The 22,009-nt window shown below is 35.2% G+C and overlaps 1 protein-coding gene across 6 annotated transcripts in view; it reads right to left on the bottom strand.

Moving 5' to 3' along the window:
- Positions 1-22,009, bottom strand: part of LOC124233049 (unconventional myosin-IXa) — a 289,642-nt gene that overhangs the window by 125,029 nt on the left and 142,604 nt on the right. For all 6 annotated transcript variants that reach the window (XR_006886963.1, XM_046650076.1, XM_046650077.1 and 3 more), the window contains one exon: positions 10,053-10,128. Coding sequence is in view for 5 of the 6 variants with exons in the window: in XM_046650076.1 (XP_046506032.1) it covers positions 10,053-10,128 (76 nt within the window). In the remaining variant the exon portion in view is untranslated. The remainder of the gene's footprint in view (positions 1-10,052; positions 10,129-22,009) is intronic.

Below are 22,009 nucleotides of genomic sequence, written 5' to 3'. Positions count from 1 at the left end.
TACCATCCCATTCCAAGCTATCATTTCTTGCCAGAACTACTAGTCTCCCTATATCCTATCAAGAGCCTCTCCAAATCATGCTCATAAAGCAACGAGAGAGATTCTTCTCCTGTTTAAAAGCATTAAATAACTTCTCAGAACCCTTAAAATGAAATGCAACTTCTCCAATATGGCTAACAATATGGCACTACAGGAACAAGCTCATGACGATTTTTCTTCCTAAAGTCAACTCTCATCACTTCTCTCTTCATACTCATATTCTTCTAATTCTTTATTTGTGCCATGCTCGCTAGCGAGAGCTCTCTCTCTTTTTGCTCCTGAACTTTCATACAGGTTGCTCCCCTGGCTGGAATACATCACTCTCCTCTTCATAAGGCTCACTCTCACTTTTCCTGAATGTAACATTTTAAAAGATTCTTTTTATGAAAAACCTTTCTGATGCATCTGGTCCCATATTCAATTCTTTAAAACTAGTATCAACATGAGCACCATGGCAGAGTGAACTTACCCAGGAATCTCTCCCCTCCAACATACAACAGGAAAGAGCAACCATATTCCAAGAGAAAATAGCCTAACAGCACAAAAAACTCAGAAAGAATGCAGCCACATGACAGAGGGCAGAGAGGCTGGAGATGCCCACGGACGAGCTGGAACCGGGTAAGAGAGAACTTCGCTCCCTTCCCTAAAGACTGGGGTAGCTGCCGCGGGAGGCTCCAAGAGGGAAGGAGTGGGGCAGGGGTCCTGCGTCTGAGGGATCACCAAGGACTCCCTAGGGCCCTTGCAGCTAGAGGGAGCCCTCTAACGGAGCGAAAGCTTGTGCGTGAGGTGAACCTCATCAAGCCAAGACAGCAGGAGGCAAGATACTGAGAGCTGATCGGGAAACCCAGGACTGCATACAGGAGAAAGCGTTCATCCCCTGACCTGTGCCACGACATCTTGGCTGAAAGCAGAGGGCTCAGAATATGCAGCTCTTGACTCCCACCCAGTGGGGACAGGCTGTACCTGCAACCGAATAATATCAGAATGGGAAAGACCAGACATTCCAACATCAGGCACTACATCAAATCTCCACACCAGAGAGAAAACAACGAGCACCCAGAACTCAGTCCTGAGGACACAGAAATAAGTAAACTAAACGACAATGAATTCAAAATAGCTATCATCAAAAAACTCAATGAAGTAAAAGACAATAAAGGGAAACAATTTAACGAGTTCAGGAGCTACTTCACAAAACAGATTGAAACTATGAAGAAGAATCAATCAGAATATTAGAGATCAAAGACACAATGGAAGAGCTATAACAAAATATGGATTCCCTGAATGCTCGTGTGGACACCATAGAGGAGCAAATCAGCATAATCAAAGACAAACATGTTGAAATGTTCCAGACAGAGGAGGAGACAGAACTATGACTACAAAGAAATGAAGAAAGTCTCTGAGAAATATCCATCTCAATGAGGAAATGCAACATAAGAATTGTAGGTATTGCAGAAAGTGAAGAGAAGGAGAATGGAACAGAAAGCATGTTCAAAGCAATAATAGCAGAGAACTTCCCAAATCTAGGGAAAGAGAGGGAAACGTGTGTGGATGAAGCTTCCAGATCTCCTAGATTTGTCAATGTAGAAAGACCTACTGCAAGGCATACAGTAGTAAAACTGGCAAAAAGGACTGACAAAGAAAGAAGACTCAGGGCAGCAAGGCAGAAGAAAATAACCTACAAAGGCACCCCTATCAGGCTTTCAGCAGATTTCTCTGCAGAAACCTTACAAGCTAGGAGAGAATGGAATGACATATTCAAAACTTTAAAAGATAAAAATCTTCAGCCAAGAATACTCTATCCAGCAAAAATATCCTTCAGATATGAGGGAGAAATTAAATCTTTCCCAGACAAACAAAAGCTGTGGGACTTCATAGCCACAAGACCCCACCACCTAAGAAAGTCTCAAGAAGGCCCTCATACCAGAAAAAAGAAAAAAAGGGAGACAGGAGTCACAAAACACAGAGTAAGGAGACAAATAGCAGAATCAGGATAGGATAGCAAATATTCAACTACAGCATTAGGTCAAAGGGTAGGAAAACACAAAAGACAAAGACAATCTTGTCACTTTAACCACAAACTCACAACACAACTTGGAATCAGATATGAGAACACTGACTTTGAAGGGTAGGAGGAGCGGGACTGAATCAGTCTAGACTAAGGGAATTAGAGGCCATCAGAGATTGGACTATGTTATATACAAGATTCTGAATACAAACTTAAGGGTGGCCACTAAACTTAAAAGCAGAACAGAGACACAAAAAGTAAATAAGGACAAAACAGAGAAAGACATCATAAAAAACTGCATAATTCAATGGGTAGACCAAAACACACAGGACAAGAAACAAAGGAAATGCAGGAAAACTGGAAAATGAGTGATATAATGACAGCATTAAGCCCTCATACATCAATAATCATCCTCAATGTAAACGGATCGAACTCTCCAATAAAAAACACAGAGTGGCAAGATGGATTAAAGAAGAAGATCCAACAATTTGTTGCCTCCAGGAAACACATCTCAGCTCCAAGGACAAACAGAGGCTCAGAGTGAAGGGGTGAAGAAGATCCAACAATTTGTTGCCTCCAGGAAACACATCTCAGCTCCAAGGACAAACAGAGGCTCAGAGTGAAGGGGTGGAAGACGATACTCCAAGCTAATGGCAAACAAAAGAAAGCAGGTGTTGCAATACTTACATCAGACAAAGTATAATTCAAGATAAGGCAGGTAAAGAGAGACAAAGAGGGGCAGTATATAATGATCAAAGGGACATTCCATCAAGAAGAAATAATGCTTATAAATATCTATGTACCCAACACAGGAGGAGTAAAGTTCATAACGCAACTATTAACAAATGTAAAAGAAGATATTAAAAATAACACAATAATAGTAGGGGATCTCAACACCCCACTCACATCATTGGACAGATCATCCACACAGAAAATCAACAAGGAAACAGTGGAATTAAACAAAAAGCTAACCCAGTTGGACTTAATATACATTTATAGAACACTCCATCCAAAAACAGCAGAATACACATTCGTCTCAAGTGCGCACAGAACATTCTCAAAGAGAGACCATATGTTGGGAAACAAGGCAAGCCTCCATAAATTTAAAGAAACTGAAATAATAACAAGCATCTTCTCCGATGATAATGCTATAAAGCTAGAAATCAATTACAAGAAAAAAGCTGATGTGCCGACCAAGTGGTGCAGCGGTTAAGTGTGCATGTTCCACTTTGGCAGCCCGGGGTTCGCTGGTTTGGATCCCAGGCGCGGACATGGCACCCTCAGCAACCCATGCTGCGGCAGGTGTCCCACATATAAAGTAGAGGAAGATGGGCACAGATGTTAGCTCACGGCCAGTCATCCTCAGCAAAAAAGAGCAGGATTGGCAGCAGATGTTAGCTCAGGGCTAATCTTCCTCAAAAAAAAAAACAAAACAGAGAAAAGAAAAAGGCTGAGAAAGGGACAAAGATGTGAAGACTAAACAATATGCTATTGAACAAGCAATGGATCATTGAAGGAATTAAAGGAGAAATCAAAAAATATGTGGAGACAAATGAAAATGATAATATGGCATACCACCTCATATGGGATGCAGCAAAAGCTGTATTAAGAGGGAAAGTCATTGCAATACACGCTCACCTTAACAAACAAGAAAAATCCCAAATAAGCAACCTCAAACTACACCTAACTGATTTAGAAAAAGAAGAACAAACAAAGCCCAAAGTCAGCAGAAGGAGAGAAATAATAAAAATCAGAGCAGAAGTAAATGTTATTGAAACAAAAAAGGCAGTAGAAAGGATCAATGAAACAAAGTGCTGGTTCTTTGAGAAGATAAATAAAACTGACAAAGTCCTAGCCAGACTTACAAAGAAAAAAAGAGAGAAAGCTCACATAAACAAAATCAGAAATGAAAGAGGAGAAATAACAACAGACTCCATAGAAATACAACAAGTTATAAGAGAATACTACAAAAAACTAAATGGATAACCAACAAAATGGATAACCTAGAGGAAATGGATACATTCTTAGACTCTTACATCCTCCCAAAGCTGAGTCAAGAAGACACAGACAATCTGAATAGACCAATCACAAGCAAGGAGACTGAAAGAGCAATCAAAGGCACCCCAAAGAATAAAACCCCAGGATCAGATGGCTTTCCTGGGGAATTCTACCCAACTTTCACAGAGGATTTAATAACTATCCTCTTCAAGCTATTCCAAAAAATTAGGGAAGATGGGAACACTTCCTAACACATTCTATGAGGCCAACACCACTCTGATCCCAAAGCCCAAAAGAGCACAAAAAAGAACTACAGGCCAGTATCGCTGATGGACATAGATGCAAAAATTCTCAACAAAATTTTGGCAACCAGAATTCATCAATACATCAAAAGGATCATACATCACGATCAAGTGGGATTCATACCAGGGACACAGGGATGGTTCAACATCCGCAAATCAATCAATGTGATACACCACACCAACAAACTGAGGAATAAAAACCACTTGATCATCTCAATAGATGCAGAGAAAGCACGTGACAAGCTCCAACAGCCATTTAAGATAAAAACTATTAACAAAATGGGGATAGAAGGAAATTACCTTAACATAATAAAGGCCACATATGACAAACCCACAGCCAACATCATACTCAATGGACAACACTGAGTGCCATTCCCCTGAGAACAGCAACAAGACAAGCATGTGCACTCTCACCACTTTTATTCAACATAGTACTGGAGGTTTTGGCCAGAGCAATTAGGCAAGAGAAAGGAATAAAAGGAATCCAAATAGGGAGGGAAGAAGTGAAACTTTCGCTGTTTGGTGACGACATGATCTTACACACAGAGAACCCCAAAAAATCCATTGGAAAACTAATAGAAATAATTAACAGCTACAGTAAAGTTGCAGGGTACACAGTCAACTTAGAAAAATCACTTGCTTTTCTACACTCCAATAATGAACTTACAGAAAGAGAACTCAAGAATATGATTATATTTGCAATCACAACTTAAAGAATAAAGTACCAAGGAATAAATTTAACCAAGGAGGTGAAGGACTTATACAATGAAAACTATAAGACATTACTGAGAGAAACTGATAAGGACTTAAAGAGATGTAAATAGATTCCTTTCTCATGCATCAGAAGAATAAACATAGTTAAAATGTCCATACTTCCCAAGGCAATCTACAGATTCAATGCAATCCCTATCAGAATCCCAATGACACTCTTCACAGAAATAGAGCACAGAATATTAAAATTCGTATGGGGCCATCAAAGACCCCAAATTGCTAAGGCAATCCTGAGAAAAAAGAACAAAGCTGGAGGTATCACAATCCCTGACTACAAAATGTACTACAAAGCAATAGTGTCCGAAAACGGCATGGTACTAGCACAAAAACAGGCACACAGATCAATGGAACAGAACTGAAAGCCCAGAAATAAAACCACATATCTACGGACAGCTAATCTTCAACAAAGGTGTCAAGAACATACAATGAAGAAATGATAGTCTCTTCAATAAATGGTGTTGGGAAAATTGGACAGCCACATGCAAAAGAATGAAGGTAGACCACTATCTCACACCATACACAAAAATAAACTCAAAATGGATCAAAGACTTGAAGATTCATCCTGAAACTATAAAACTCTTGGAAGATAATATTAGTAGTACACTCTTTGACATCGAACTTAATAGGATCTTTTCAAATACCATGTCCTCTCAGACAAGGGAAACAAAAGAAAAAAATAAACAAGTGGGAATTCATCAGACTGAAGAGCTTCTGCGATACGAAACAAACTAGGATGAAAACAAAGAAACAACCCTCCAGTTGGGAGAAAATATTTGCAAATCATATATCTGACAAGGGGTTAATCTCCATAACATATAAGGAACTCACACAGCTGAACAATAAGAAAGCAAACAACCCGATCAAAAAGTGGGCAGAGGAGATGAACAGATATTTTTTCAAAGATATATAGATGGCCAATAAACACATGCAAAGATGTTCAAGATTACTAATCATCAGGGAAATGCAAATCAAAACCACACTAAGATAACACCTTACGCCTTTTAAAACAGCTATAATCACTAAGACTAAGAATAACAAATGTTGGAGAGGGTGTGGAGATAAGGGAACCCTCATACACTGCTGGTGGGAATGCAAACTGGTGCAACCAGTATGGAAAACAGTATGGAGATTCCTCAAAAAACTAATAATAGAACTACCATAAGACCCAGCTATCCCACTACTGGGTATCTACCCAAACAATGTGAAATCAACAATCCAAAGTAACACATGCACCCCTATGTTCATTGCAGCACTACTGACAATAGCCAAGACATGGAAGCAACCCAAGTGTCCACCAACCAGTGACTGGATAAAGAAGATGTGGTATATACATATTCAATGGAATACTACACAGCCTGAAAAAAAACCAATTCATCCCATTGCAACAACATGGAAGGACCTAGAGGGAATTATGCTAGGCGAAATAAGCCAGTCTGAGAAAGAAAAACACCAGATGATTTCACTCATATGTGGAATATAAACAAGTACTTAGAGAAAGAAAACAGTTCAGTGGTTACCAGGGGAAGGGGGATTGGAGGTGGGCACAGCGGGTGAAGGGGAGCACTTATGTGGTGACAGTCAAGAAATAATGTACATCTGAAATCTCACATTGATGTAAACTATTAAGAACTCAATAAAAAAAATAGTATCAACATTAGAATTAAATAGTCCTCCTATATATTTCCATAGTGTCCTATATTTTTTCAATCATATCACTTGTCACTATCTTACAAAGTATGGAATCTCCAGTTTCTACCACATGACCTAAGTACTTAGTGCTAAGTATGCACTAAGCACTTGTTAAATAAACAAATGATCTGCCAGAACTATAAGCTGTAATTGTCTTAATTTATCTTTTTATTTTTCTCTCAAGAACAATCTGACCTTCAGGAATAGACATAACATGCAATTAATGCCCAAGTAAAAAAGCCATTAATTTTTAAAACAAAAGTTTGACAAAACTATGTAAAAACACAAAAATATCATTTAGGCTAAAAGACGTACTATATTTTAAAGTGAAAAAACTTGGAAGAGACTGTTGAAATGAGTATATAATACTTAATGCTTTAAATTTATAGTTAAATATGAGTATTATCTCATAATACCTACAATTTTCTAGTATTATATGAATTGCTAATCACATACACCTACTTACATTAATATCTAATGTCTCTATTTTTCCTAGACAATATGGTAAACAAAATACATACTAAGACATGAAGGAATGCCATAAGATTTACCTAGCTGTAACAAATCAGAAATCACTCCAAGCTATTTCATGTGACACCAAGTCATATTGGTTCCAAGAGAACCTTGAAATCCACTCATCTTTATAAATCATGCTAAATATGATCATTTCTAAATCAATCCTAGTAATAAATTATTTTACCTTTTATTCTCAAAAAAAAGGTATTTACTTTGTTTTCATTGTTGCATTTTATAATACAATGTCTTAGATGGTAAGCAGTCATTTCCCCAGATCAAGAGGAAAAGTTGAATTTAAACAAAAACAATGCCATAGACAGAGAGTTTTTACTTGTATTAAGAATAGAAATCAGTGTCCACAACATGCTACATATTCGACTCTTCAAGGATAGGTCTATCTCAAGTATGCAGATATTAATATAGTAGAAAGTGCTAAAGAATGGTGCCATAACCCAAGAGTTTTAATGAGACTTATTCTTGTTCCTTAATGCCCTGGGATTAGCACGACAGTACAACAGACGCTATTTAATTAAAAACCTACCACATACTTCCACAATTTACAAAATTCATAATTTACTTATCAACAATAAATTGTAATGATGTACACTCCTGTTTCCTCCTAGACAACAAATTTCCAAAGGCATTTTTTTCCAATATAGTCTCATGTATTTTATTCTTCACAAATTCCGCTCTACAACTATTCACTCACAAGAGCTTTTTCTACCTGTGAATAAATGTATCTCTGGCTACTAACACAGTCTTTTTAGTTATTCTTAGTAAGGGTCAGTTTAGTAGCTTCTATAGTGCATTTACCACATCGGTTTCATGATATGTGAACCATAGGCTCCATATTTTTCCTCAAATCATATTTTGATATAAAGACATTTGTTTCCAGTTTATATCCTCTTACCAAAAAACAAGTGCCCTCTCAACTTTAATGAAAGTTTTATCTCTCACTTGAGGAATAGTTGCACTGGCTAAAAACAGTTTTACTATTTGCATTTCCTTGTTTTTATATAGACTACATCAATTCTTGGTCCTAGATCACCACCAAATTGGACATTCCACCCTTTCACTTAAGAGTTACTTATCAGGAGAATTCTATAGCAAAGATCCAAAAGACTGATACTTATAAAATCAGTTACTAATGATTTCACAGCTGATCTGATTTTATAAGTATCTATTATCCTATCCTCTCCTTCTTCTCACCAATTTTCTCTAAAATAAATTCACAAATACAACGAACACAATCTGGAAGGATCTCTTGTTAAAGCTGCTAGATGGCCTTTTCCTGATAATACTACTTCAATGCCACATGTTTTTTACAAAGTTAAAGAATCAAGCTGATGTAGTCAAGTTCCCTGTAAAGAAGGGTCTCATAAATCAGCTTACACAAATACCTTTATAAAATTAGTTTATCATTCCATCAGTGCCTAAATTCAGTTAATAGCTTGAGTCCAGAACAACCCAATCAATCTTAAATCAAAATATGAGACCATCCAAACTGATGTATAAAAACCAGAGGCCCATACAGCTCACTTCAGGAATCCAAAATTGAAAGTACAAAGAAATACAAACCAGCAATTAGGAGAGTTATAACCATTAAATTGTTTTGGGAAATGAGGCAGAACAGTTTCTTTTTTTAATCCAAATCAAGAAAATGGGTTCCTTAAGTTAGGGATCTCTAATGATCAGGGTGAGAATACTGCCAATAGACTGAATTGAAGGCACACAAGTCACCAGATTAATGATTTAATTTGTTGTTGGGTAAAATTTAACATGCAAATACAGTGGTGAATTTCATCATTAGCCAAGCATCATTGTTAAGAAAATAAAATGCATACTCTATAAAGATAGCAAGCAGTTTGATTTGCTGACATTTAAGATGAATATAATTGAGGTTGGATACTTGGGCTGTGACAGTTGTTGCATGTGAGACTAATGAACCAAGACTTCTTTTAACAAGCAATAAAGAGTTATAAAATAGTTACTGAGCATAGAAATGACAATATACATTAGAAAGACATAGTAACTCAAACTGGAAAAATTACTCAATGAAGTTACACTTTAATTTTAATGACCGACCATCTTTATTTGTACAGCACTAAGAAGCTCAATTCTCTTGAGGATGTTTAAACACAGATAGCCGACTCTAGACACTAAACATTCCTGTTTTGCTTGTATAGAGTACAATCTTTATAAAACAGTTATGTATAAAGAACAAAGAAACTTTATTTAGAAGCTCAGAAAATTATTTATATTTCTTACTTTCAAATTTTACTCAACAAATCTTCAGTGAAAATGGTAAAAGGTAAGCTTTGGTTATCACACTCATCAAGAAAAGGTATTAGATGGTTTGATGTAAGTTAAACTACAAAATTATTACTTACCAATAAGATTTCTTCATGGGGAAAAAAACAGAAAAAAATCTTGAATTTTGCACAAGACATAAAATGTAGAAGGGTCTCAGGAATTAAAACACATGTGCTCATTCTTAATTATTCTGGGGAAACTTTCTTTTAATTGTGCAATTATTCTACCAGAGGCAAGTTTAGTCTTAATAGTTTTGTTAACTCTAACCTTATTAACTTACTATACCATTTATAAAAGCTTCAAGAACTAAAAACCAAATGAGGTATGATTTTCTTCATATTTTTAAAGTCACAAAATTATTAACAAGAATTCTAGTTATTTCTTCTATAATTCCTTGAAAACAAACCAAAGATACTTACTGTTGGTTTTTTTCATTTAGAGTATTCATGCCCTGGAGATCAGAAAGAGGTGTTCTGGGATTTTTCCGGGTTATACCTAGCATATGAAAGGCAGAGATTTTCAAATCAATGCTAAAAGAAACTAAACACAATTTTTCTAAGGACAAATGAAATTAACGTACTTCGATAGTATTTGCTAAACATGTCAGAAACATCTAAATAATAACATGAACCAAGCCTCAGGACTATTACTTGCAAATCTGACTTAACCGACAATGAAGTCAACTAGGAAATTTAATAATAAATTTTTTTATTTCTCCTCTCATTTAAATATTATCAGAAAATAAAAGGGTAACTGGGCTGAAGGTCTAGAAGTGTACAAGCTCATTTCTTATTTCAATATTCAAAAAATTCCTAATGATTCTTTGGCATCAACAATAAAACTTTTCAACAATATATTGCTGACACGGACTATAGATTTTAGAGATCAATTAATCTCACATATAAAGACACTAAGAATCAAAGACGATAAATTTCTTCCTTAAGGACTAACAAATTTTTTTTTTGGGGGGTGGTGAGGAAGATTGGCCTTGAGCTAACATCTCTTGTCAATCTTCCTCTCTTCACTTGAGGAAGACTGTCGCTGAGCTAACACCTGTGCCAATCTTCCTATATTTTGTATGTGGGATGCCACCACAGCATGGCTTTGATGAGTGGTGTGCAGGTTTGCACTTGGGACCTGAATGCACAAACCCCAGGCTGCCAAAGTAGAACACGGAGAACTTAATCACTATGCCACCAGGCCAGCCCCCTGGATTACCACTATTTTTTAAGTTATAATTTTCTTCAAATCATATGATGAACACTGAAGCTCTATAAACATAAAGCTATCAATTTTCATAACATACACACCCACAAAAAAATTTAATGTAGGTAAGATACATTGGAAAGGAAGAAGTAAACATCTCTATTTGAGGTCATCTTGTATGCAGAAAATCCTAAGTAACTCACAAAAAGCTATTAAGACTAATAAATGAGTTCAGCAAAATTAAAAAACATAAGATCAATATCCAAAAATCAACTTTATTTCTATACAATAGCAATAAACAATCAGAAAATGAAATTAAGAAAACAATTCCATTAATAATAACACCAAAATAATATAAAGGAGTAACATGAACAAAAAAGTATAAAATGTCTAAACTAAAAACTACAAAATATCATTAAAAGAAATTGAAGAAAATCTAAATAAATGGAATGCCATCCATGCTCACGAATTGGAAAACTTAATATTGTTAAGATGGCAATGCTCCCCAAATTGATCTACAGACTAATGCAATCTCTATTAAAATTCCAGCTGTCTTTTTTTTCAGAAATGAGTAAGCCGATCCTAAAATTAACATGGAAATGCAGGGAACCCAGAATAGTCAAACAATGCCGAAAGAGAAAAACATGGTTGGAGGACTCACACTTCCTAAATTCAAAACTTACTACAAAGATAAAGTAAACTGAGACGGTATGGTATCAGCATAAAGATAGACAAATAGATCAATGGAAAGGAACTGAGAGTACAGAAATAAACCTTTACACTTATGATCAATTGAATTTTGACAAAGGTGCCAAGACAATTCAATGGGAAAATAATCTTTCAACAAATGGTGCTGGGAAAACTAGATATCCACATGCAATAGAATGAGGTTGGGTCTAAGGTCAAAATATAAATGCCAAAAGTATAAAACTCTTAAGAGAAAACATAGGAATTGATCTTCCTGACATTGGGTTAGGCAATGGTTACTTAGATATGACACCAAAAGCACAAGCAAAGAAAAAAATGGATAAACTGGACATCATCAGAACTTAAAACTTTTGTGCTTCAAAGAACACTGTATGAAGAAAGTGAAAAGACAACCCACAGAATGGTAGAAAATGTTTCCAAATCAAATATCTGATAAGGAACTTTAATCCAGAATATAAAAAAAAAACCTCGTGCAACTGAATAATAAAAAGACCACCCAATTTAAAAATAAAAAAAGGATCTGAACAGGTATTTTTGCAAAGAAGATATGCAAACAGCTAATAAGCACATGAGAGAATGCTCAACATCATTAGTCATCAGAGAAATGAAAATCAAAATTACAATGAGATACCACTTCACACCACACTAGGATGGATAACACCAAAAATACAGGTAACAAATGTTGGCAAGGACATGGAAAAATTGGAACTTTTCATACAGCGCTGAAGGTGAAATGATAGTCACTTTGGAAAAGTCTAGCAGCTGATCAAAAAATTAAACACAGAGTTACCATACGACCCAGCAACTCCCCTCCTAATTCTATACCCTAAAGAACTAAAGATATATATCTACACCCACACAAAAACTTTCTTTTTACTTATTCAGCTCCTAAGTCATAGACATCAATTACCCCATGACAAATTACCATTTTCTATCACCATATCCATTCTTTTCTTCCATATATTTGCATCTCAGACCTTTCCTCAATACTATTAAGTCAACTTTCAGCTATGTTTCCTCTGTTGGCTTTATTCCTCTGCTTGTTTTCAGTAGTTCAATATCTATTTTCAATATCATTCTGATACATTTTTTTAAAATATTGGCACCTGAGCTGACATCTGTTGCCAATTTTCTTTTCGTTTTTCCTTCTCCCCAACCCCTCAATACATAGCTGTATATTCTAGTTGTGGGTCCTTCTGGTGTGCTGTGTGAGGCACCGCCTCAGCAGGGCCTGATGAGCGGTGCCATGTCTGTGCCCAGGATCCGAACCAGCAAAAGCCCAGGCCCCTGAAGCAGAGTGCACAAACTTAACTACTCAGGCACAGGGCTGGCCCCCTCATTCTGATATTTTATAGTTTTAAATTCACGCTATTTATTTATTGGATTCATGTTCTTAAATTCTTCTATACTGTAAAGTGCTCAGAGGGAATTTTCTTCTCTCTCTTGGAGTATCTTCCCTGCAAACACAACAGAGTGTTTCTTTTAGGGTGGTTCTTTTATGCATTTTATTTGACTTCCTTATTTCCCTCTGTGTAATGATTTGTTAATATCATTAAATATTTTAAACATTAAAAAGGCATAAGGAATAATACACTGAACACTTGCAACTGATCACTCAGATTAGAGAATGAAGTCCTGTGCACCTTTCTTCCTGATCCCATTCCAACAGCATCAGATCCCAACATCACACTCCTGTTGGAATTAGCACAAAAGGCATTTAAAATAGCCATCATAATGTTCAACGACTTAAAGTAGAAGATAGGTCTTTTGAGTTAACAGATAGAAAATGTCAGGAGAGAAATGGAGGCTATAAAAAGGAACCAGAGTATGAGAAATCTGTGAGACAATATCAAATATTCTAAGAACATGTAATTGAAGTCTCAGAAGGAAAAGAGAAATTGTAGCAGAGTACATTTTTGAAAAAATATTGGCCAAAAGTTTCCTAAATTTGATGAAAAACAATGAAGCACAGGTCCAAAAGGTGCAGCAAATTCCAAACAGGATAATATAAAATCACACCTCTGGACATCAAAGTCAAATTGCTGAAAACCAAAAAATAAAAAGAAAACCTTAAAGCAGCCAGAGGAGCAAAGGTACATTAGATATGAAAGAATGACAAAAGGATGACATCTGAGTTTATCACCACAAATAATGGAGGACAAAAGAAAATGGAACATCTTTAAACGCCAGTTTGATAGTTCCTAATGTTAAACATATGCCTAGTTTATGACACAGAAACTCCACTCACAAGTCTTACCCAAGGAATGAAAATAGACTACACAAAATCACTTGAACATTTATAGCAGGGTTTCTCACAATAGCTCAAAACAGTACACAACCCTCATATCCATCAAGAAACAAATGATAAACACAAAGTTGTATACACAGTTATACACACATATGTATAGTGGAATACAACTTGCCTACAAATTAATGCTATATGGAACAACATAGATGATATATATACCCATTATGTTGCATAACAGAATGAGAACACAAAAGAATATATAATGTATGATTCCATTTCTGTACAATTTTTAGAAAAAGCAAAACTAATTTATAGTAACAGAAATCTTAACAGGAGTTGCCTAAAGGAGGTGAGAAAATGTACAAGAGAGCAAGAATAAGTTTTCTGACACAACTTCATTCCATTATTTTATTTTTAATCTTTTTGTGTTCATATGTTTTAGGTTTGTCTCTTATAAACATTTTACAGATGAATTTTATTTTTCTTGGTTGCATAACCTGTTCTTTAACTTTCTGGTTTGGTTCATTTTAATTTAATGGTATTACTGATATATCTGCAATATTTTTTCTGCCTTCTTTTATGCTTTCTATCTACCCTAATTACGGTATGCTTTTATCTAGATTTCTACTGAATATTTTCTTTATATTCAACTTCTTTCCTTTGTTTTAGAAGTTATATATACTCTCCTCCTTGATTATCTTTCAGTTTTTTACAAACTCATGAATTCTCAACTAAGTTAATTTTTTTCTTTTCCTAAAGAGTACAAGAACCTTCAAATGCTTTGATTCTCATCATCCCCTTCCCATAACAGATGTCACCTAGTAATTATATTCACCTTGTTTTCTTCGTTAATCAAGCAAATTAGGCATTACTACTAAGTTTTATAAAGTAATTTCTTATTTAGATTTACACATACTTTTACCAATTTCCTTATCAGATCTCAAAGTTTCTAGTGAGTTCAGCTTCTGTCTTTCTCATCTAAATCTTATTCTAAGTTCTACTGGTGCAGATCTGCTGAGATTACTATCTAGTTTTATTTACCACTATTGTTCATCTTTGCCTGGTATATCTTTGTCCATCCTTTTATTTTCACTGTTTTAAGACTCCTGTAGCCATCATTTAATAATTAAACTTTCTGAAACATTCATTTTGAGATTTTAATTGGTGAGGTTAATCTATTTTCATTAATTTTAAACAGTAGGACCTGTTTCTTGTATCTTATTTTATACTTTCCATTTATTTCACTCTTTAAGCTCATTTTTCCCCTCAGCTTTCATTTGACAGATAAAGGTTTCTTATGCTATTTTAAAAGACAAAGATTCTATTTTTGTTATTGTTGTTGTCTGTAACGCATACTTCATGATTATTTACTCATATTGATTTCCTAAATTTGATAAATATCTATATTCAATCAATTCAAGAGAAACACACTCTGCCTTCCCTGCAGGCTTCACCAAATACATACTAGAATCTCTTGTGTTTGTTTCCGTTTATCATTTTCAAATAGGAATTGTGATCATATACCATTTTTTAATGTTTCATATATATTTTAGAGATTGATCTATAAATGTCTTTGTGTGAACATACGCTTTCATTTCTCTCAGGTAAATATTTGGGAATAGAATTAATGGAACATATGGAAAGTATATGCTTACCTTTATAAAAAACTGACAAACTGTCTTCCAAAATAATTGTACTATTTTACATTGCCAATAGAGTGTTAAGTGTTTCAGCTGCTCCACATCCTCATCATCAGTTAGTATTGTCAACTTCTTAAATTTTAGCCATGATACAGGGTGTTAATGAGACCTCACTGTGATTATAATTTGCATTTCCCTAAGGACTAATGAAGCTGATAATCTTTCATGTGGCTATGGACCATTCATATATCTTCTTTTTTGAAGTGTATGTTCAAATCTTTTGTTCATTTTTAACTCAACTGTTTATCTATTATTGCATGACTTTTTTAAACATTTTGTTCTCAAGTCCATTATCAGTTATCAGTATTCTAAATTATCTCAAATATTGTTTCCCAGGCTGCGGTATGCTTTTTGTTTCCTTAAGAATATCTTTTTAAAAACAGAAGTTTTCAATTTTGGTGAACTCCAATTTTTTATTCTTTTCCTTTTATAGTTCATGCTCTTATGTCTCATCTAAGAAATCTTTGCCTATCCCAAGATCGCAAAAATTTTCTCTCAGGTTTTCTTCTACAAATTTAATAGTTGTACTGTTTACAAAGAGCTGTATGACCCATTCTGAGTTAATTTTTATGCATAATATAGGGTCAAAGTTCTCTTGGAACATGGATAATCCAGTTGTTCCAGCGCCATTGTTTAAAAGACTATACTCTACCCCACTAAATTATCTCAGTGACTTTGTTGCAAATCAATTGACAGTATATGTGTAGATCTCTGGATTTTTTATTTGGTTCTACTGATCTGTTGATCCTTACACTAAGAGACTAATGTCATGATTATTTTAGTCTTGAAATCAAACAGTGTAAGTTCTCCAGCTTTGTTGTTCCTTTTCAAAATTGTTTTGGTCATTCTAGGTATTCTACACTTCTGTATAAATTTTAGTTATTAGCTTGTGAAATTCCACCCAAAAAATCTGCTGTGACCTTCTGGGATTGCATTCAATTTATAGATCCACTTGAGGGAAGAACTGACATCTCAGAAATACAAAAACATATTTCTCTTCATGTATTTAGGCATTTTTCAATTTCTCTCAGTTGTATACAGGTCTAACACATATTTTGTTAAGTTTATCCCTAAGTATTTCATGTTTTGATGTTACGTTATTATCCCTTGCATATTCAATTATTCCCAAACCTGGCACTTTAAAACAACAGTTGATCATGTTACACAGTTTCTAGAGGAACAGGTTTCAAGAGTTGCTTAGCTGGGTAGTTCTGACAGGGTTTCTCATGAGGTTGTATTCAAGTTGTCGGCCAAGGCTGCAGTCCCCTCAAAACTGGAAGCGAACTGAAGGATCCGCTTCTAAAGTCACTTATGTATTTGACGGCAAGCCTCAGTTCCTCACTGCCTGTTGACTAGGGCTATTCACAAATGACAGCTTGCTTCTCCCAGAAACAGTGATGCCAAGAGAGCTAGCAAGTCAGAAATTACCTAAGAGGGAAACTGTAGACTTTTATAACTTAATTTTGGAAATGACATCCTATCACTTCTGCCATGTCCGATAGGTCATAAAGACCAACAGTGGTAAAATGTGGGAGAAGACTACATAAGATTGTGAATACCAGAAGACGGGGATGACCGAGAAATATGTAGGAGGCTGGTTGCCACAGATATATAAATGGCATTTATAAGTTTCATTTTCCAAGTGTTCATGGCTACAATATTACAGTTCAATTTCATATATTTACCTGGTATCCTGTGAGATCATTAATTTTTCAGATCAAACAGCATTTTTTAAACTCCTTATCACTTTCTATATAGATGATCACGTATCTATGTACCTTTTCTTTCTTTTTATTGCCTTATTGCACTATGACCTTTTGTACAATGTTAAATTTCAGTGGCAAAAGCAGACATCTCTGCCTTATTCTCAATGTCAGGGAAGAAGTATTCAATCTTTCACCACTAACAATGAAGTCTGCTGTAGCATTTTCATGCATATTCATTATAGAGTTGAGAAAGTTGCCTTCTATTCCTAGGCTACTAAAAGTTTTTAAGTAGGAGTAAGTGTAGAATTATGAAAAACTCTTTATCCATCTACTAAGACGATAATATGGTTTTTCTTTTTGAGATGGTTAATATGGTGAGTTATATTGATTGATTTTCTATTATCAAATCAACCTTTCATGCCTGGGATAAATTCCACTTGGTCTTCATGTATTGCTTTAATATATTGCTGAATTCAGTTTGCTCTTATTTTCTCAAGGATTTTTATATCTATCATTGTGAGGTATGTTGGTCTGTAATTTTCTTGTGATGTTTTGTCTGGTTTAGGTATTAGAGTGATAATACTGGCCTAATGACATGATTTTTATAGTGTTCCTTGCACCTTTCTTTTCTGAAAGAGTTAAAGAGAACTAGTATTAATCCTTGCTTAAATGTTTCTTAAATAAAATTCACTATTGAAGTTATCCGGGCCTGGACCTTTTTGTGTTTGTGTGTGGGAAGATTTTACTTATGAATCCAATATTGTTAATAGATACAGGAATAATTAGATTTTTCTATTTTTCCTTGGGTCAGTTTTGATAACTTAATGACATTCAAGGAATTTGTCCATTTCATCTAAGTTATCAAATGTATTGGCATAAATGTTCATAATCTCTCTTCAACCTTTTGATGTCTGTACCGTATGTAACTGTGTCCACTCTTTCATTCCAGATAATAGCATTTGTGTCTTCTCTCATATTTCTTGATCAGAATGGCTAGAACTTCACTGTCCAATACAGAAGCCACTGGCCATATATGGCTATCCAAATTTAATTTAATTAAAACATTGGGTTTTAAATTTTTCAAAACTTTCACATGCTTAACAGCCACACGTGGCTAATGGCTACAATTTTGAACAGCATACTTGGAGAACATTTCCATCTTCAGAGAAAGTTCTATTGGACAGTGCTGGGCTCAAGTTTTATCAATTTCATTGCTCTTGTTGAAAAATCAGCTTTTGATCTCCACTGATTTTCTCAACTGTTGGTCTGCTTTCTAGTCACTGATTTTAGCTCTTAACTTTATTATTTACTTCCTTCTACTTATTTTGGGTCTAATATGCTCTTCTTGTTGTAGCATCATCAGGCAAAAGCTTAGATCATTGATTTTTTATTTTTTTCCCTAACATAAGGATTTAAAGCTATGAATTTTTTCTAAGCACTTCTTTAGTTGCATTACTAAGTTGTAATATGTTGTGTTTGCCATTATCATTGACATCAAAGTACTTTCAAGTTGCCATTTTGAATTTTTCTTTACTTGAGTTATTTATGTATATTATTTTCCAAATATTTGAGGATTTCTCAGATATCTTTCTGTTACTGATTTCTATTTTAATTTCATTTTGATCAGACAATATTTTAAAATTTCAATCATTTGTGTGATCATACTGATGCCTGAGGTTAGGGACATTAAGGCAGGCACTGTCAGCAAGGTGAAAGGAGTGAAGCCTATCAAGCCCATAGCTCTTCTCTCACAATTGCTAATCCTTCATCTTATTCACAAACATCACAATCTCCATTGTCCCTAGACTAGATTGAAGGTCAAAAGTATAAGTTCAAATTGAAGTGAGATTATTCTATTCTACCATCTCTCTCTCTTCCTCCTACCATCTTATTCCTTCTCCTTTCCAGAGCTCCTGACCTTTGCGGAAGTGACGCTACAGCTCATGCTCCCAAGAATCCCAATTTCTCCCCACTCCTCTAATTTCCTCCCTGCCAAATCTCAGAGAATAGGCACTGCAGAGAGAAGGTAGAATCACTGGAAATGAACAGGAGGAGGAAGAGCCACAATACCTTTTATGTCTTAATCTTGAAGGTCATACCCTGTCACTTGTGCCACATTCCGTTTGTTAGAGGGAGTCACTAAGTACAGCATATGCCTTTTGAAGGGAGGAGTATCAAAGAATTTGTGTACATGTTTTAAACCACCAAAACAATTCTAATTTTTACCTTAAACAGTCATATATCTTGTTAAAAGATTAAGAGAAGGGAAAAAAATATACATAGTCATTTATTTTTAAACGTATTTATTATTTCTGGTTTCTTTATTCCTTCCAATAATTCATGGATCAGCAAACTAGAGTCCATGGGCCAAATCAAACCCACCACCTATTTTTGCATGGCCTGCGAGCTAAGAATGGTTTTTACATTTTTAAATGGTTGAGGAAAAACTCAATGGAAGAATATTTTTGTGACATGTGAAAATTATATGAAATTTAAATATCAGTGTCCACAGCAAAGTCTTATTGAAACACAGCCATACTTATTTATTTATGTTTATCTATGGCTCCTTTCAGAGCAAAATTGAGTTGTTTCAACAGAGACCATATGACCTACAGAGCCTAAAATATTTACTATCTGACCCTTCTTACCATACATCCAAGTTACCATCTAGTGTCATTTCCCTTCATTTCTGAATGGTACTTTTGCTAACTGACATTGTAGATAATACACTGTAGCAACACTGAATTCTGTTATGTTCTTCTGAAGACTGACAATTTTTCTTCTAACAGATAGTTAACTTGCCTGGACCCAAACTACAAATACAGAAATTCTGCCTGAAATTATTTGTGTTTTTGGAGTTTGGGGGGGGGGGTGGGGTTAATTATGTTTTTGGATATTTTTCAGCCTCCATTGCTTTTTAAAAATTTTTTTCTTTCTTCTCCCCAAAGCCCCTCAGTACATAGTTGTGTATTTTAGTTGTGGGTCCTTCTAGCTGTGGCATGTGGAATACTGCCTCAGGATGGCTTGATGAGTGGTGCTAGTCCACGCCCAGGATCCGAACTGGCGAATCCCTGGGCTGCTGAAGCACATGAACTTAACCACTCAGCCCTGGGGCTGGCCCCTCCATTGCTTTTAATAAGAAGTCAGGTGTTAATCATATCATTATTCCCTTGTATTTGATGTGTCATATTTTCTCCTGGCTGCTTTCAAGATTCTCTCTTTATCTCTAGCATTTAGCAGTTAACCTATAATGTGCCTAGTTGTGGTTTTCTTTTGTATTTGTTCTATTTGGAGGTCACTCATCTTCTTGGATCTCTAAGGTAGTTTTTTTAACCAAACGTGAGAAGTTTTCAGTCACTGTTTCTTCAAGCCTTTTTCTCTCTCTCCTCTACTTATGGGATTCCAACTAAGGCAGGAAGAATTTGGCTTTCCCTCCCACAGGAGCTATGCACAAATACAAAAAGCCCTCAGTCAAAAAAGCAGCAAACCTGCAAATCTCATCAATTGCCATTGTGTCTTTCAAAGGTTATCTCCTATTTGGTTTGCACTGCTTTTTTGACAGGGCTCCTACAGTCTTCCCTGGATACTCACAGCAGTCAGCCAAGTATGGTTGCCAGAATTCATACTCTAACTTTGGGTTTTAGCCCTTTGGCAGCTCTTTCAGTTCCAGGATTATCCTCCTAAATTTGAAGCCGCTTTGCCAGTCCTCAACTTTGTCCTCTGACACCTCAACCCAGTATAGTTGTGATTTTCTGTCGCTGGAGTTATGGAAGTTGGAGAGTACCTTGTGCAAAAGGTCACAAATTCACAATTCTTACCCACAAATTCACTTACTTAATAGAATAAAGTCTCCTCTGGTTTCTGCTTCTTTTTGGTCTTTTAGTATTTTGAGTCTTTTTCCAGTGCTTTTAAACAGTTTGTTATTCTTACATTTTTTCCAGGTTTTATTATTGTTACCTGTGGGAGGGTTCATTCATCTTACCAATTCACCATTATCTGGTAGTCCTCTGGTTTCACATGGCTGGTAGTCCCCTGATCCTTTTTAAAAACAATCTCCCAAACTTGAATTTATAATTTTATATAAAATTTTAATTAATGGTAGTACTATAATGGAAAATGGAATAAACTAATAATGGAAAAGCTCCAAGTTCCACAAATATAGAAATAAATTTATAGGTGAACACAGACAAATGTACAATTTACTCATGCAGCCTAAGGTGAAATTGGTGCCTTCCTATTCTAGACCCATATATATACTAAGCTGGCATACAATCAGGCCTGGGGTCGTCAGACTAAGAAAATGAAAATCAACAAAGCAAATAAACCACTTGCTGATTATTTAAAAGTTAAAAAGAATTAATTCAAGCTCCAAAAAAATATTTAGACAGTTTTAAATAATGTCCCATGGATTAAAAGATTTGGAAAAGGAAATGGATAATAGGAATGACGACTTGTTGTATATCTTTTAGAAACAACAGCAATAATTAAGAGTAACATTTAAGAATGTCTTTTTAAAGGAAACACTTACGTTTCTTCTTTCTAAAAGGAGAAAATACTTTTCAAAATGCATTACACATTTTCTTATACCAAGACAGCAAAAGTAAGAACTGAAGAAAGAACCCACAACATTTGCTTTTAGGAATTCTGCTTACATTCTTCTTTCACTGATAACGGGATACTAAAATTTCATAGAATTTCAATCACAAAACTGTGAAATTAGCAAAGTGAAACTGTGGTGACTTGTAAAAAGCTCAGAACAGAACAGAACATATAAGTAATGAGGTCCATTATATGCAAATTGCTGAGTT

This window comes from Equus quagga, unplaced genomic scaffold (assembly GCF_021613505.1).
Source record: "Equus quagga isolate Etosha38 unplaced genomic scaffold, UCLA_HA_Equagga_1.0 153_RagTag, whole genome shotgun sequence".
NCBI lineage: Eukaryota > Metazoa > Chordata > Mammalia > Perissodactyla > Equidae > Equus > Equus quagga.
This window is presented reverse-complemented; position numbering and strand designations above follow the sequence as displayed.